This window comes from Silurus aristotelis (genome assembly GCF_946808225.1).
Source record: "Silurus aristotelis genome assembly, chromosome: 28".
Classification (NCBI taxonomy): Eukaryota; Metazoa; Chordata; class Actinopteri; order Siluriformes; family Siluridae; genus Silurus; species Silurus aristotelis.
Window position 1 is genome coordinate 13,815,237 of NC_139601.1, and position 18,428 is coordinate 13,833,664.

Below are 18,428 nucleotides of genomic sequence, written 5' to 3' on the forward strand. Positions count from 1 at the left end.
ATGGTGTTAAAATGAGTGCTGTTAAACAAATTTGCATTTTGACAGCCCTAATTAATATATTGATACAAAAACGAATTTCAATTGTCAACCTAATGAATGGATCCACGCTGAACAGTCATCTATCTAACATATAGAACACAAGAGAAAAGATTATGATCAGGAATGTCTCTGTTCTCAATCATGTTTACATCGCTGACTCCCTCGGTCAATGTTAGCTTCATAAACCAATTTATATCTGTGGTGAGATCCAGGAAATGGTACATTTGTTCATTTAAAAAGTCACGCAATGACAGGAAATAGGTTGATGGGCTGAAAATGGCAAGCAGTGAAGAATTTTATACTTTTTTTACATTTTTTTTTTAAATTAACGAGTCTGGTTTAAAAATGTAAGTAGAACGAGCAGCATTTGATAAAAAATGTTATGAAAGTAAAAAGTTGTCAGAAAAAAATAGAAAGTACCAATACCAGAACAATAAAAGTAACAGTAACAAAGTATTTGTACTTTGTTATGTTCCACCTCTGGTATGATCTGAACTGTCAACAACAAATGCCAAAATCAGAAAACATTTTTATACACTTGAATTGGGAAAAGAAATGTCAAACATGGAATGGTTTTTCAGATTTTTAGCTTTATTGAAAACATATGGGCAGATTATTCGTTCTCCTCGCTGCGGAGTCTTGCGTTCGGGTTTGTGACCTTGATGGCCAACTGAGCCGCTCGCTCCACAATCAGCTTCCTGTTCTTTGAGGAGACGTTGTGGGCAATCTCTGCACAGTAGCTCCTACAAAGGTGAAACAGAAATTAAGCAAAAGCTTTACACTTTTTCTATACTATACGATTAAGTTCTATACTATCTTCACTACTGACCTCTTACACTATGTTTTTCCTTTGTTCAACAGTTACTTAAGTTAATTCTATAGCAAACATTAACATTAAAAGTTCTTTACTAGGCACGTAATCAGATGAATGCTACAGATGTGTTGCAGATTATCTTCCACCTGCAGGCTATGGGCAGAGCCTGAGGTGGAATGGGTATCTCCTCTGCAGCAATCTCTCTCTCCACATTCAATACCTGACTAGAACATGGGTAAATTCAGCAGGTATAGCTGGAGAGGAAAATTGAGCTCAGAGGTACATACGATACATTTCAGCCTTTAAACTACAATACACAAGGATATAAAGTATACTTTGAGTTGAGGATACTACACTTGCATGTTTATTTAGTTTTTACAGACCTCATGCATACGTGTGAACCAATGTTTACAAAAACAGGTTTGCACATTCACACAAAACAAAAGAATGGAACATTAAAATAGGAAAAAAAGGGTCAACAGTTTGTTTAGGTCTAATTCGTTTGTCAAAGGTGACATTTTAAGTACTCAAAGTAAGCACAGAAACTAACTCGTGTCTATATTAACTGCATGTATATTTTAACATACAGCATACAAAAAGTGTGAAAAACAAGTTATCAAAATTTGTAAATTAGCATTTTTGTAAGCTTCTTACTCAACACAGATGCCCCATCAGAAAGCCAAAAAAAACCCCAACAATTAAAATCTCTTACTTGTTGCTCATCATGAGGACTTCGAGCTCTTTGATATTGTGCACCAGAAACTTCTTGAAGCCAGATGGCAGCATGTGCTTGGTCTTCTTGTTGCTACCATAACCGATGTTGGGCATCAGCATCTGACCCTTAAAGCGCCTTCGGACCCGGTTATCAATACCTCGTGGCTTTCTCCAGTTGCTCTGCATATCAATGCAAAGAGAGGGTGAGCAATTAGCATTAACAACAAAAACATTTCCTGAATCAATGTACAAGCATCACAAATCAATAAAAGGTGATTTGTTTACAAATTATTTTTGGAATTTCTTTTCAAGAGGGAGTTTGTTTCCATATAACCCTAGACTTGCACAGGAACCCTAAACTACTTATACTACTTAAAACATATTACTGACATACCTATGACATTGTCCACTTGCACAGACAACTCTGACAAAATTGCTCCAAAAAATCTTAGTTTGGTCCTCTGGTTCATATAAAACTTCATGTATTACTGTATAGTGTAAATCTCACATAAGCCAAATAATTCAAATAGCTTATTTAATGTATTGATAATAAATGTACCTGCTAAAAAGGTAATTAAACAATTCAAAATGATTTTTGGCATGTTAACTTTAAAGCTTGGCATTAAAAGCCATCAAGTCAAACGCAGGGGTTTTTTTTGGCAATACATTTCAGAAATTTTGATGGTGGAGATCATCTAAAAGATGTAAAGAACAAATTTTTAATAAAGATTCATTTGAATCTTGGAACACACAACCTTGAAACCAACACTCATCCTATAATCCTACTCCTCGATTCTAATTCTCATTCTTGTGACACCTTAACCCTGGCGAATATCAAGAGGACCAACAAATCCAAACCAATTCTAACGGACATTCAGGTTTCCCAAACGTAGGCCCAATCAAACATCTGTCAATAACAGCAATCATTTCTTTTTACATCAACAGCTTTGGACTGCAGGATAACTCAATTGTATTTAAAAAGCACATTTAACAAATCACCATTGCCTCAATGCAGCATCACTAAAGTGAACAGATTACAAAAATATATATTTTATTCATATCCAAGTTTATATAGAAACTATAGAAAACAGATGTAGAATATGGCCACACAGACATAGATAGTAGATCTTACCCTGATCTTAACATAGCGATCTGACTGATGCCTGATGAACTTCTTGGTTCTTTTCTTGACGATCTTAGGCCTGGTAAGCGGTCTGAGGGCAGCCATGATAGCTGCAAAAAAATAATAATAATAAAAGATACATCAATAGACAAATAAATAAACATGTCCAGTAAGGCCCTGGGCATAATATACAATATATTTAGTATTTTTGGATTAGTTTTTTGACAATGATAAAATCCTCCACAATAATAATCCCATATGAAAAAAAATTTTTTTTTGCTTGTTCTTAGAAGTACCCCAGAATTATTAAATATAAAGGCTGAAAATTGTAACATCAGGGGGCCTAATTTGTTTGGAGCAACATAGCTGGCATCAACAGCTTCCAAACTTCTACTAAAAACATAACGCGTACACTTACAATAGCTTATGTATTTATTACACATTTAAGAAACCAAACGGAATGGAGTTAAATTGAACGTGTACTTATTAGCCGTTAGCATGAAGACCTCCATCACCTAGCATAATGCTATTAACATGCTCTGGTGCTGCTTTGCGTCATTTCCTTAATTAGTAAAGTGTGTATAAATACGTTTAACGACATGGCAGTTACTTGAAGCAATATTTTATTATTGATAATATTAATAAATCACATCCATGCTACAAATATATGCACCTTCAAACAGTGCCTACTCAACCCCAAGGCTTCTCCACAACCGCCGCCATGTCTGTTGTTGGGGCTCATTTTCAACTAAAAATATCCACAACTACTTAACATCTTTACCCCGAAATATCTTAACATTTACAATCACAGGGCATCGTGGGATAAATCTGCAAACTAAAAAGTTTCAAAAAATGTCAGGAAGACATGATGTTAACAGATTTTCTCCGCTCACTCACCGGTTTTTCTGTCTTCACTGAAAGACAGAAGGTAGAAGAGAAGGAAGTGGAGCGGGGACTGCTGGGAAATCAGCTCCGAAACACCGGAAGTTGGTGATGCCGGGCGGCTTTCAAACGCCCCACAGTTCCCTTTATCTTTGCACTACATAGGGTTTAAAATAACGTCGTATTCAGTCTCTCCTTTAAAATAAAAAATACGCTATTTGGGATAAGGCCTATTATATTATGAAAGTTTAGATTGAGTTAACACTGCTTTAAATTAATTCACTTAAATTCATAATGAAAAGATTACAACCATAATACAGAATCAGTGCGAGCTTAGGTGGAAGTAAGTAATAATTCCACCAATATATTAATACTTTTACACACACACACTATATATATATATATATATATATATATATATATATATATATATATATATATATATATATATATATATATGTGTGTGTGTGTGTGTGTGTGTGTGTGTGTGTGTGTGTGTGTGTGTATTAATATATTGGTGGAATTATTACATATTACTTATTACTTGTGTATTATCACACACACACACACACACACACACACACACACACACACACACACACACACACACACACACACATATTTATTTTACTTTCGGCTTCTCCCATTAGGGGTCGCCACAGCGGATCATCCGCATGTTTGATTTGGCACATGTTTTTACGCTGGATGCCCTTCCTAACGCAACCCTCCCAATTTATATATATATTGAAAGAAATTTGAAAGAAAAGCCTATTGTACATTTTTAAACGTTAAAGCTATACAACTTTTACAATAGAACGAAAAATTATAGTTAATACATACTGAATACCAGTAATATAAAGTCTTAAAGCCATACATAAGGATCAGTAACAAATACATTATTATTTATAATAAAATCTGATGCCATATATTATTATCACATGGTATTCCATTTGTATGATTAACTAATGGCTCCATATGCTGTAGTTAATGGATGTTGGTCTTTTCTTCCACTCTGAGGTTTAGGGCAAGTCTGAAGAACAACAATCTGATGTACAGGAGTACAGAAAAGGGGTGATGGTGGGAGATGGCTTCCTATATGATCTCGCTGAAGAGGTGGAGCTTAACGAAGGCTTGAATTCCTTCTGAGATCTTCTGAGCGTTTTCTTCTCCGTTATCCGCTAAAGGTTACATCGTGGAATCCAATTATCCGAGGTAGGTTTTAAAACTTCTAACATACTTGTCATGTTTGCATCTTGTTTTTTCTAATTTGCTTTATAGAAACCCGACGGTAATCTATCTGGTGAAACTAAAGCTAAATTAAAAAAAAAAGAAAAAAAAAAAAAAGAAAAGAAAGCAAAATAGATTAAATACACACCAGGTTCTTTTGCGTTATTTCTGTTGTGCGCATGCGTGCTGAAAGAACCGATTGTATTATTAATTATACGATTAAAAGGCGATGTTCCGTATGCAAAAGCCTAACTATGTCTTTTTTAAGCCTAACTAAGTCACTTTTTATTATTGTAAAATTTATGCAAAGAAATAAATAAATGAAATAGACATATCTAATGTCCTAATCTTTCTCTTTCGCCCCTCCCTGCATAGGGCAGCCAGTAAATATGAAAGTCGATCAATATCTCAGCAAATACAAAAGAGGAAGAGAAAGGCACAGATTTTAATACTGAAATTATATCCAAGGTTTTGCGTGATATAAAAAAAAAAAAAAAAAAAACAAGAACCTGCGAGCCTACTTGGTAGTCAGGAGTAGTCTCACTAGAAATACTACAATGAGGATAATAGGCAGGGCAGAATATTTTAGGGACATTCATAACATTCCAAGGTGTTGTCCAGAGAGATTTACATTTCAGCTTTATAGCTGCTTCATTTATCACCGACAAAAAACATGGCTTAAAATCTAAATGTAAAAGAGTTAGAGCACCCCTAATTTGGGAGAATAACATTTCTACACTTTTATTGACTGTGTTTAGGGCCAGTTGTTGCACTTGACATTCAGTACACTGCAAGTTTTTTTTATTTATTTTTAATTTAGTGCAAAATAATTTTTTTTTTAATACATCTGAAGTTAGAAAGGTAAAATTGAAAGTTTTAATTGAAAGAAAAATCTAGGTAAATCCTCTTTGTTTCATCCAGTCAAGTCAAGTCAAGTTTATTTCTATAGCGCTTTTCACAACAGACATTGTCTCAAAGCAGCTTTACAGAAACAGTCAAGGTGAATGGTGTGCATTTATCCCTGATGAGCAGCCGTGGTGACTGTGACAAGGAAAAACTCCCTTAGATGTAATGAGGAAGAAACCTTAAGAGGAACCAGACTCAAAAGGGGAACCCATCCTCATTTGGGTGACATCAAGAGTGTGATCATAAATCTTTCAACAATACAGAACACTGGAGAGTGAGAACTAACATGAGCACTGGAATGTAAAATCCATCTCTACTGATAAAATAATTGCTTAGATATGTTTAAAATGTTGCTGCTTGTCAGATCTTTATCACCAAGGGAGATTGTGGTAGCGACTGAAATATAATGTTGTGCAAACTCCAAGCCTTATTGCTCAATTGCAAATGATTTGTGCAGTAATTCAAGTCGTTCTGCCTTTGACCATTCTGTATTTACTAGGATACCTGAATGTAAACATTTTTGCAAAAAAAATAGAGCTGATAAGTTGGCAGGAATTGTAGAAAGTAAACAAACTACCAATGCAACACTCCACAAAGATGTTTTCAAGCTGAAAGTTGGATGAGCCTGCTAGTTATACATATTTAGGGTCATTATAACTACTATTACTGGAACCTCTATACTAACGGCTATATGACAGCACTGAACATGATATGTGCATGTACTGTGTAGTTTGATGTTATGGTTTTATGGACACATATGTATTCAATTACAGACCACAAGAAAGTGAAAATATTTTAAACGATTAGATTCTTGTGATTACAAAACACTGGGAACCTCAGGCATAGTTCATATTGGTTCACCATACTCAGAATTGGGCCAGTCTGTAAAAATATTATACTAGAAGATACTATAGAAAATATACTGTATTCATATACTAGACTAGACTGTAGATTCATGCAGCTGCTCTAGCACTGACACTTAAGTCAGTCATTAGAAACAGATGAACTTTGCTTTGCGTTGCTTTCATGGCAAAAAAAAATGCCTTAGTATACAAGGCATATTATACATCAGAGCACAAATTACACATAAAGTAACATTAAGAAATATTAGAAATTGCTGTTTAGAAGACAGCTGCTCATCTATTTTTTTGTGTGTGTGTTTGTAAAATAGTTTGCCATACATCCTAGCATTGACAAGACATTGTTAAATAATGCATTGACGGACACTAAAAGTTTCATTGTAAAGCTATTCATAGATATTGGATTTTAGCCCTCACAACTTGAAATCCAGTCAGCACTGTCTGGGATATTCATTTACTAATATTGATCTGGGTGGGGATTTAAATGTGTTCAGAAGATGTCCAAGAGTGGGTATCAGAACAATTTGGTTTCATTTTTCAGCTGCTTTTATGTTTTCAATCTTTGGACAAGGCATGTGCACAAAGTACTGAGATATTATTCTCATTTAGAAGTAAAGAGGTGTTTGTTTTTTTAAATGATAAATTATTCCATCCTAAAATGTATCCCAAAAAGTAAATATATTTCTAGATTTAGACATACTCAAGTATACCTTTCCTAAAAATATAATAAAAATTTGTTGTATATAATTGAAGACATTATATTTGACTTACCAACTGTCTGGGATCCACCAGCCACACCTACACCAAACCCACCTATCACTCCAAGTAGCTCTCCATCCTTTTAACCACCTTCACCTGGCACTCATCAACCACCACCCTATATAACCTCCGTTCCCCCACTAGCTCATTGTCCGTTCTACAGTTTATGCTGAAGAACCTTGTCGGACTACCCAAGCTACAGATAGCTAGTTCTGAGTTGGTTTACTGTTGTTTGCTGGACTTTATAAGTTCTATGGACTCGCTACTCTTTGCATTCACCAGGTTTAGTCAAACCTGGAGTTTCTGTTTGGTTCGCTGTTTTCTGCCCTCTGCCTTTTTGCTTTTCATTAAAACCTACGTTTGTTGCACTTCGGGTTCCGGCACGTTCTTTCACCTGACACCAACTCTGGAACTGTGCAATTATCTTTTGGTGTTAGCAAGGAAATCATACTTACATTTTTAGCTACATTTTAAGAGTTAATTTTAACAAATCAGAGAATTACATTTAATTAATTTATCTATAATTTAAAAAAATAGAATTTATGCTCTCAAGTAAGATAAAGGATAATCTTTTTAACCAGTATGTTAAATGACTTTTTATGAATTTTAATAATATATATAGTAAATAATATAAAAAAATAATATCTAGTCATAATATACTATGTTATGTATAGTATATACTATACTTTAACCCACTCAAAGTCCATAGAACTTGGGGGAAATGTGAAAATGCTTAATTTCTTATTAATTTATTTGTCCTATCCACACTAATGCAGTACAATCAACCACCAACAATATAATGACTGTTTTCGAAATTACGTTTGTTAGTGTGGAGAATCTTATTTATCTAATTAATAGTTTACATATGCGTATGTAGGAGCTGGTTGGGACATTAGTAAAGTAGGTATGGGATATGAAGATATGGGGCCATAATTATAATGGCACATTTACTAGTCAACATTCACTTTCGTGTTAAGAAAAATGCAAGATTGGGCCACACCTTTCCTATTTTTGCCCCACTTCTCATATTGCTATTGGGCATTTCCTCTCTAAAATGGTTTTATAATCTGGAAGATGGTATATAAATTTAGAAGTTACCATGAAGCTGCCAATCTTGGGCTCTTGAGCAAGGCCCTTAACCCTCCATGCTCAAGGGGCGCCAAATCATGTCTGACCCTGCGCTCTGACCGCAGCTTCTGAGCAAGCTGAGATATGCGAAGAACAAAATTTCACTGTGCTGTAATGTGTTTGTGACAAATAAAGGCTATTCTATTCTATACATAACTGTGGCCTCCACAGAACTTAAAACAATTACTTTAAAACAGTTAATTAGTGCCTTAAAGTTAACGAGTTAAAGTTTTAAAACATATATGGGTTAATCTCAGATAAAGAAATGTGTACCATGCTAATTAAAAAATGTTCACTGTGTTTACAACAGCTATGTATGCCCCAGTGGATGGAATGCAGCTTTCCCAAGTTCAAGAAATGCCACTTATGCATGGGATGCAGCAGCCCCCATTATATGGGGTACAGACCCCACCGAACATGATGCCTGGATATGAGGGAATTGGAGGTAGGACCACAAATAATGAAATATTAGAATTAAATGAAAAATAAATAATTTATTGTTTTTAAAATTAGTTGTATTTGTCTGATATATATGTACTGTAGCTAGAGAACCCCCCTCCCACCCCACTTCATGCCAACAATGTGTGGCCACTAAGACTTTCTCTTTGGGGTGTTCCCAGGCGTCATTGTCTATCAAAAGTGGTCCAAGAAAGGAACAATGTTGAACCAGTGAACATATATATATATATATATATATATATATATATATATATATATATATATATATATATATATATATATATATATATATATATATATATATATATATATAGTGAAACTGATGCAATGGGGTGTACGTGTATATATATATATATATATATATATATATATATATATATATATACGTGTATCATTCTCAATTTTTTCCTAGTATTATTGTTTGCTAATTGTCCAGCCAAAGCCTGGTTCACGTTTAAAATTTTTTGACAGCCGTTCTTTTTTCAGGATTTTTTGTCTGTCTTTTTAATAAACACTTTTACCTAGCACTTCCAACTGTTCTCACTATCCTGCCTACCATGCGCACTTGATATGACAACTGTATGTTGTTCTTGATATAAACTTTTCCACTCTTTTGTAATAGCATATTATTTACTAGGGTACTAATGAGTTTTTAATGTAGCTTCTTATACATGACATTTAGAGGACTTATAACTTGTGTCACAAGTCATCAAGAAATGAACTGCATACAATATAGAAATCAGTGGCGGGCCATGCATTTGGTACCTGGGCCTTCATGATAAATACATAAAAATGTAAATAAAAACAACCGACTCACTAGAGATGCATACTCATAATTTGCACCGCTCCTCACAGAGCTGTAATCCAGTGATACCGCTCATGTTCACTGGTCTGAAAGTGGAGAACAAACCCTTTCCTGGGCTGATACAGGCTAGCTAGCTTTGGGGTTGGCCAACTTCTCCTCACGATGTCTAGCTTTTCTTCAAAATGAATTTTTCTTCAGTTTCTCTTCCTCCGTAGGCATAAAAAAGTCGAACTCAGATGTATTAATGTGTGCAGAGCTACAGACGTGTTTTCCCGTCGAAACCTCGCTGTAAAAGTAAATGTAGGTCAGTGCTTCTGATAGTGTTTAGGCCAGCAGAGAAGGCTTTGCTGGCCCTGACGGCCCACCACTGATAAAACATATCAAAATACCTTATTATAGCTTGTCTTAATGGATTTGCTAAGAGATAATCACATACCTCATAAAGTGCCAGTGGACTACTAATTTTTAGCTTGTTTCATAAATAGAAACACATGACTAGCCTTCTGTTAATGGCACAAATCTTTTTCACACTTGTAATGTTTTTTTTTTAAAGGTGGGTTTCTTCCTGCTCCACCTATCCAGCCCATGCCAACTGCTGATGTTCAGCCAGCACAGGACTGGAGGTAAGATTTTAAATGTATTTGTTTTTCATTGCCTGGTTGGGCAGTTTTCAAAAATAAGCTTTGAAAACAGACCTAGTTCCTTTCTAGACAAATCAGCTAAATAGTTGCAGACATGGCTTAACTGAACCATGACACCATTTAATTGACACCATTTAATTTGGGGACTAGTAGTTCCCAACAAAACCATCCATATAGGATAGCCACAGATCAGTGGGAAACCATACTTCATGGCCTGTCTCAGTTGAACTTGAGAAGTTATGTCTACAGCTATTTCTGGAAAGCTTCTCCAGGATTATAATCATTTACCAGTTGACCCACCATTTTCAAATGTAGACTCTGCAATGTTCACCAGCTTACAGAGGAATGCAACATAGCTTAAACCTGGTTATGACAGCTGCTTAAAAGATGGCTGTGGAATGAGTAGGGTTAAATATACCCACAACATCATTTGCAAGTAAGGATGGTCCATTTGGGCCTGATATCCCTTGCACAGCCAGATAGTCCACTAGGATAGGATGTACTCTATTTTTTATTGCTGACTTGTCCTACTTCAAGATTCAGCAACTAGGCCACAGATTCCTGATCCTGGCCCAGAGAGTGCCAGCAACACCACGGTCCACAATACTTTCTCAAATATTGTCTACCCTTAAGGTGGAAGTTATTCTGCAGATGTTATTCACCTATATCAGCTGGGTCTGGTGCAGTGCCTGATTCCTTAAACATTTCTTGTATAACTGCTAAACAATTTCAACATTGTGTCTACTATAAAATTGTATGCAATTTTATGACCAATCATACCATATCCAAAATAGTTAAAAACATGTGCCATAAGATAACATTTTAAGTTACTTACTTAAAAATTAGGCTTGTTGTATTGTACAGTAAAATAATACTGATTGATAATAATTGTGTGGCTATTCTTTTGTTTCAGCGTTCCTGCTTTAACCAAGGAAGAGGCCCAAGAAGCTTTTCACGACTATGTAAACAACAATTGCTGTTATGCGAATGGTCCAGCTAAAGATGGTGTGATCACCAATATGGAACAGTTCAACACCTATAGAGTAAATGCAATCACACACACAGACTTTTGCGTGACATTCTATAAAAATAATAAATTAATGCATATTATATATTAGGTTATACCATATGTACATATGCTGTAGTGCACAACAAGAGTTTCCCAGAACTGAAGACAAGTACTTACTTCCTATGGCACTGGTTGTTAGGCTTGTCCAACAAGTGAGCACAGTTTTAAATCCCATTTAAGATATTATTAACTTATGAATGATTGCAACTTGGAATAGTTGAAGAATATAATGGCTGCATAGCAACACTCATTTAAACACAACTTCAGTAACTATCTCTTGAAAATTGAAAGATAAATTGATTCAATTGACCATTGAAGGTGCAAGAAATCCAAAATGTTTTAATCAAAAGCATAAACCAAAAACTTCCCGTGGGCTCACCACCTGCAGGAGGGACCGTAAGGGACGGTGCTGTGAGGATTGGGCAGCAGTCGAAGGCGGGGGCCTGCTTAGACTGCTGCCCCCGCGACCCGAATTACGGATAAGCGGGAGAAAATAAATGAATGAATGAATAAACCAAAAAGAGAATTAGTATGTAATGTATGTTGTATGTTAAAATTTTGTTTTTCTCATCTTTGAGAAAAAAAATTTCTCATTGCGGTTGACACATTTATTCACCTTTACAGTATCGTCTGGAGACTTACACAGAATCCAGAAAAACTGAGTGGGCTAGCAAGCCTTATGACGGTAAAAGCAGGGTCAGATCTTTACATTCATTTATATGCATCTATGAATAATTTTTTTGATAATCCTGGAAATGGTTAATAATACTGTAGGTCAGCCGCTGACCACCAACACACTGATTGTTCCCAATCCATGGGAAGTCTCGGTTCAAGTACCAGCCATGTTTACTGAAGCTACTCAGGATGTTGAAGTGCCAAATACAGCATCAGTCAAGGTATTTATAAAAATAGTGAATTAACGTGTTAATGATAAAAATTGTTTTGAGGTGCATTTTATGGGCTAAATTTCTCTTTAAGTTTTTTTTTGGAGCATTTCAAATTATATCAACCTTAAAATATATTTTTTACTCAAGCATATAATATTTATTTATTTATTCATCAATAGTTTGCATTGAGCATTCAATGCAAATGCAAAAAAATTCTTTAACCTCTAATTATTGAGTGATTTAATAACCATTTTAACCAATTCAACATATGAAACATTCCTTTCTAGCCATGTGAAACCTGTTCTGCCTCAGGAAAATGTCACTGTACCAAATGTAGTGGAGCCAAGACTGTGAGTAATCTCAGAAAATTCTCACTATATGACCATTGTGTATTTCAACTGTGTAATAACATATTTACAGTTATTTCTGGTCCACTAAATTGACTTGGCACAAGATATTCCTAAAGTACTGGACTGGATTGATGTTCAAATTTACCAACCATAACTTCAGCCTCTGCAAGAAACATTTGAAGAGGAAGAAAGCAAAACTCTCTGTCACAACATGCTCCATCACATGAACTTAAGCTCCAGTCAGAAAATATTAGAAGAACATTTGATAAAACATAACCTTTGACTGTTTGTGCCCCTTTAGTCTCCTCTCAGACAATTTGAGGGGAGAGGTGCCAGGTTTTTTCACCTCAAATATATCCAGACTTTAAAACTGATCCAAAATGTTAAGGTGTGGGGAAAGGTAGATTAATTTTGCTTCTTTTTCTCAGTATTTTTAGGGGACAATTTGTGTACATATTTGATTTGCAGTATATATTTGCAATGTGGATGTTTATTTATATATATATATATATATATATATATATATATATATATATATATATATATATATATATATATATATATATATGGCAAAACCATCCATATTTCCAGCATTTTTACACATAAAATATATATTTTTATTTATTAAGCTGTTGCTTGAAATAGCACAAGGATATAAGCTATATATCAATTTAATATTTGAATACACTTAAGCAGTCGAAGGCGGGGGCCTGCTTAGACTGCTGCCCCCGCGACCCGAATTACGGATAAGCGGGAGAAAATGAATGAATGAATGAATACACTTAAATAATTACTCCTTTCATTGTGCTTGTTTTTTTTCTTTCTTAAATGATCTATCAAGAAAAATCATTTACATTTTTAAATGAAGTTATACTTAAACTTATTTGATGTGCGGAAACGCATATATTTGTATAAACAGTATACAAATATAGAATTAAACATGTTTGAATATCAGATAAGGTGATCAGTCAGATTAGCTTGATCTGTATTACATACTGTATACAAGTGGAGCAAGCAATGGCGACAAAATGGCAGTCACAGAATGTCACCTATATGTTGTATGTAAAGCTATAAAATGGCAACAATTGTCTTTTAAATACCATGTATTCTCCTAATTAGAGTCTTTATTTTGCTTAATGTCTTATTACAGATACAGTGCAGTATGTGTAGGGGCTCTGGGAAAGTTGCGGAAGAACATGTCTGTGAAAAATGCGATGGCACGGGCAAAATGCAGTAAGTTTTGACACTATAGATGACTTGCTGAACCTTTCAGGCACCACTCTGTGCAATTAGTTTAACAAAATGTGTCAGTTTTTTTTATTGATTGCATTAAATAGATCGTGATGTAGCTGAGGGTCATTATTTACTGTCTATCCATAAAGTTGTTGTTGTTTTTGTTTGTAAAATGTTGTTGTTTAGTGTAGCACATGGGTTCTGGAGGAACGTTGTCTCATTTCACTGTGAACTGCGTCAGCTATGTATGGTTGAAATGATAACAAAAGCTTCTTGACTTGACTAAAGAAAACATAAGTGAGAAAATTTGAATCTTTTGTCACCAAATTATATACAAACCTGGTGCTGTGTTTTACCTCGTTGTTTATAGGTGCCCTGATTGTTCAGGTCAAGGAACAACTGTATGTGCTACCTGCAAAGGAAAACAGAAGCTATTAATGTATATCAAGCTTACAGTGGAATGGTAAATCATTTACCCTTTTGATACATAAAATAAACAAAAACTTTTAACTAAATCATTGAATAAATCCATTTTTATCCTTATACCTTTTGTCATCAGGAAAAACAACATCGACGATTATATAGTGGAGCAGTCAAGTGGTCTGGAAAAAAATAAGTTGGATGCGGTTACTGGAAAGAAGCTCATCAAAGATACTAAGTATATGGTAAAAACTTATTTTTATTACTACTGCTACCTTTGATAAAAGGTTCACTATTGTATGATATTTTATATTTATTCCTGGTAATACAAAATTTACAGTATCGGTTATCTTCGATATTATGTTTATCACAGGTGTATCCTTTGAATGGATTCCCAGAACCTAATTTGGCTCAAGCATCTGAAAGAATGGTCAGAGAGCATCACAGCAAGTTTTCCCAGACATCACGCATCATGCAGCAGGTTAAAATAAATGTGTATTTTTCAGAATATAGTCGTGCAGAAATTTTTAATCTCTGTTAGATAGTGCTTAATATCCGATAATTTTTCAAGCCAATCAGAAGCTTCCTTTTTTTTTTTCCTTTGGTATTGATTTATTGATGATTTATTTTGCATTTCATGTTTGAGAGCTCTACAGAGATTTCAATTGACTATATGACTATACCTCAATCATTTGTTCTACATTAATGAAAGGATTCAAATAATTTTCACCTAATTGTTGTTTATGTGAAGAGTAATTTAGAATTTTCTGAACTTTTTTGTGTTCACAGCAACAAAGCGTTGAGCTAATTCCCATCACAAAGGTGACATACCGATGGCAGGAAAAAGAATACATTTACTTTGTTCATGGGATTGAGTCGAAGGTTGAAGCAGTTGACTATCCAGCTACATGTTGCTGCACTATACTTTAAAAGGTTTATACTAAACTTCCTAAATGAGATGACTTGGATGTTCTTTTAAGGGAATGGTTTGGAAAAAAAAAAAGGTATTTAATCATTTATAGCAAATATAGACATATATAGATTAAACTGCTCCAGATTCTTTAGAATGTCAGACTTAGAAGTGTTGTGACTTAGGGCACGTTGGGATATGTTTAGAATAATTTTGTTTATAATCAGTTTTTTAACATCTTAAACTTTGTAAGTGGAATTGTGCTGGATACACTGAAAAAAATACAGATTGTCACAGTAAAAAATCTTAAAAAACATCTTAATAATGTTGAAGCAGACAAGGTGATGCAGTATGTGGTGCTTTACACCTCTTTGACCCCCTATTTAATCCTGGCTTCAGAATATTGAGATCAGGATATAGTGTTTCGCATGGTTGCCCTATATTTGCTTGAGTTTTCTTTGTGTTCTCCCATGTCTTCCTACCTCACAAAACATCTATATCTTTATTCTAAATGCCCTTTATGTGTGAATGGATGTGTGACTATGTGTATATGGTTCCTTGCATTGGACTAGATTATCACAAAAGTATATTCATGCTTTATCTTTAAGGTGTTTCTGGGATTAACATCAGATTCATTAAGACCTTTAACGGATAAAGTAGTTATAAAAATGTATGGTGAATTAATGCTATTAAAACATTTATATGGAGATGGTGATTTTGAATATTATGGATAAAACAGAATTCTATTAGTATATTATCTGTGTAGCTCCAGCACAAAATAAATGTAAAACTGCCTTTAGGTGGAAGAAAACTCTGTATATTTCATGCTTCACCAAACATTGCTTCTTGATCTAAAACAATAATGTGAATGTTTATGTCTATTAAATGTCAGGGGGAAAATGAACACAAAATTGGGACAGTGTTGGTTTAGTAGTTAAGACTAAATGTCAAGGTTTTGCCAGAGATTTAATGTTGGACTGAGAAAAGTAATTAACTCTGAACAACTGGCAAGGTGTTTACAAAGGTTTACCAACACAAAATGTTTTCAAACGTTTGTTTTCATACATAATTTCTTTCTTTCATATAATTATTCTTATACTGTTTTTGTGCTTATGAAATATTGTTTTGTTTTTTTTTACAGATTTTGGTTAAAAAGTTTAGAAATTAAAATTTTAAATAACTGCTGCAGTGTAAGTCTCTGTTAAGTAGCATTTGATTTTCCAATGAGTGTTCTGTCATCCGTTTACAGGACCTGTTTGCACTGTTCTTAAGTGTATAGTATTCTTAACATTGAACTAAGTTGACCAGTTGACTAAATTTCAGTATGCATATCAATAACATTGTGCATAAGGAACAAAATATATTCTACTATTCATAAAATAACATTTCTAACCTTTTTTTCTAGCCTTCTTTCTGCATTCTATATATATATATGCAGTTCAAGGCTGAAAGTGATGTTGATCTTTCTCATATAGTTAAATGTCATGTATAAAATAATGTCACCAAGATTTTAGCCAACTTGGAAGTCATCTGCCTGAAATCAGCTGCAGCTTTTATCTATAATCAATACATTATTTTTGTCTGATTGCAAAACTAGAGCCATGTCTGTCTATCATCTATTGTTATGATGTATTTGAGTCAGTCTACAAATGAGTATAGTATATAGTAATATAGTAATGCAGATACTAGAGAAAATAGATTGCAACTGTTCTTTATGATCAAAATTAACCTTAAAATGTATGTGCTGCATGTGTCATATGTATTCAACCACTGTCTCTGTATACATGATTTACATGTAAACCTGTGGAAATGTAATCAAGTGCGTGCTTCTCACAGAATGAAAATGAACAGTGCCAATAAAGCTAACCTGTGAATGATGCAACATTGGTTCAAAAGCGCTCAAAAAATTAATATGAAATATTCTCTTTAAACTTTGACATTTTAGCATAGGAAATCTATTAAGATGGGCATACATAACATTTTTACTTATTTCTCATTTAGCAAACATTGACAGTAGATTATAAATTATAAGAATCTATTCGTTATTCCTTACTTTAGCTATAGTGCAGAAATTCTTAAGGGTGTGGCATTTATAATGGACACTTCAATTGATACTTAAAGGAACTCAATGACTCAGATCTTATCTGTAAAGTCTTCATGTTAACAGCAGCTGTCCTTTAAAGGTACAAGCGTACAATATGGAGGGGGGATTCTACACTAAAATTTGGTTTAGGGTATCTATTTGAGACCATCCATAATCAAAGAAGTTGAGTCAAAATTGCAGAAAGCTCCAAGCAGAAGAAACTAAGATAGAGTTAGGCTGGCATCACATCAGGCCTCAGGAGTACAAAGAAACAGATTTAAAGGTATGTATTTTTTTTGTACATTGTGTTTGGAGCATTTTACCAAAGTGAATATGTGGTATCAACATTTAGTCATCAGTTTTAGTTCAGCATTAAACGTTTTTTATTTTCCCATAGTCATTCTATCCTGTCTCTTTAAAGGCAGCTGCTGGGTCTTGATATAATTAAGTTAGCTGGCTATCCTTCTATAATGTGTGTGTGTGTGTGTGTGTGTGTGTGTGTGTGTGTGTGTGTGTGTGTGTGTGTGTGTGTGTGTGTGTGTGTGTGTGTGTGTGTGTGTGTGTGAGAAAAGGGAGGACTTTTTTTACAGTTCTGCTTTATAGAGGACTTGTATTTACAGTTCTGCTTTCTAGTCCCTCTTTTCCCTCTTTTGATTCACTCCAACTGTATGTATTTATAGAATGTAAGATGTTTAATAAATGTGATATCCTGTACATGCACCTTGTATCAGGAACAACTACCATAAAATATCGCTATCATATTAATGCCATTGAATTTGCATTAAAGGTTATGGCATTTGGCAAACACCCCTATCCAAGCAACTTACAATTATCTCATTCATTTGACTGAGTGAATGGAAAACCTCAGTTGAGGATTGATGACCTTGTGTAAGTGCCTAGAAGGTAAAAGCGGAATTTTAATTCACGACTTTCTGTTTGAAAGGACTGACATAGCCTACAAATACAACTATAAGGGTTTCTGTATATAGTTTTCTAATATTATTAATATTCTATTAATCTAGTGCTTGTCCTGACTCTTTTTAGAAAACCACATCTTCTTGTGGGAAAGATCAGCATCCTGCCCCTTTAAGAAGAGCTTCAAGGTCTGGGAGTAATGAA

The 18,428-nt window shown here is 34.4% G+C and overlaps 2 protein-coding genes and 1 long non-coding RNA gene across 4 annotated transcripts in view; 1 reads left to right on the forward strand and 2 right to left on the reverse strand.

Moving 5' to 3' along the window:
* LOC310722228 overlaps positions 1-18,428 on the reverse strand; it is a 439,622-nt gene that overhangs the window by 239,304 nt on the left and 181,890 nt on the right. The gene's annotated exons all lie outside the window — the stretch shown is intronic.
* rpl32 (ribosomal protein L32) lies at positions 610-3,742 on the reverse strand. The gene is made up of 4 exons (XM_083534599.1): positions 3,588-3,742; positions 2,700-2,800; positions 1,566-1,747; positions 610-782 (listed from the first exon to the last, which is right to left on the reverse strand). The coding sequence occupies exons 2-4, from the start codon at positions 2,793-2,795 to the stop codon at positions 653-655; spliced, it is 408 nt and encodes a 135-aa protein (XP_083390725.1). The 5' UTR covers positions 2,796-2,800; positions 3,588-3,742; the 3' UTR covers positions 610-652.
* On the forward strand, positions 4,550-17,108 carry LOC310722138 (protein SSUH2 homolog). 2 transcript variants are annotated; one of them, XR_014532305.1, is made up of 13 exons: positions 4,550-4,784; positions 8,763-8,897; positions 10,270-10,339; positions 11,271-11,400; positions 12,051-12,111; positions 12,201-12,322; positions 12,601-12,663; positions 13,814-13,896; positions 14,267-14,359; positions 14,456-14,561; positions 14,690-14,797; positions 15,106-15,810; positions 15,887-17,108. XR_014532305.1 is itself a non-coding variant. In XM_083534543.1 (12 exons), the coding sequence occupies exons 2-12, from the start codon at positions 8,765-8,767 to the stop codon at positions 15,244-15,246; spliced, it is 1,110 nt and encodes a 369-aa protein (XP_083390669.1). In that variant the 5' UTR covers positions 4,622-4,784; positions 8,763-8,764; the 3' UTR covers positions 15,247-17,108. The 2 variants fall into 2 exon arrangements, 1 of the variants encoding a protein (XP_083390669.1); XM_083534543.1 differs by having other exon boundaries at positions 4,622-4,784; positions 15,106-17,108.

Coding starts and splice junctions, on each gene's coding strand:
- rpl32 (XM_083534599.1), bottom strand. CDS start 2,795: ATGGCTGCCCTCAGACCGCTTACCAGGCCTAAGATCGTCAAGAAAAGA. Junction 1,748..2,699: donor ATCGCTATGTTAAGATCAGG/GTAAGATCTACT, acceptor ATTGATATGCAG/AGCAACTGGAGAAAGCCACG. Junction 783..1,565: donor GTCCTCATGATGAGCAACAA/GTAAGAGATTTT, acceptor TCACCTTTGTAG/GAGCTACTGTGCAGAGATTG.
- LOC310722138 (XM_083534543.1), top strand. CDS start 8,765: ATGTATGCCCCAGTGGATGGAATGCAGCTTTCCCAAGTTCAAGAAATG. Junction 11,401..12,050: donor AACAGTTCAACACCTATAGA/GTAAATGCAATC, acceptor TCACCTTTACAG/TATCGTCTGGAGACTTACAC. Junction 12,112..12,200: donor GGCTAGCAAGCCTTATGACG/GTAAAAGCAGGG, acceptor ATAATACTGTAG/GTCAGCCGCTGACCACCAAC.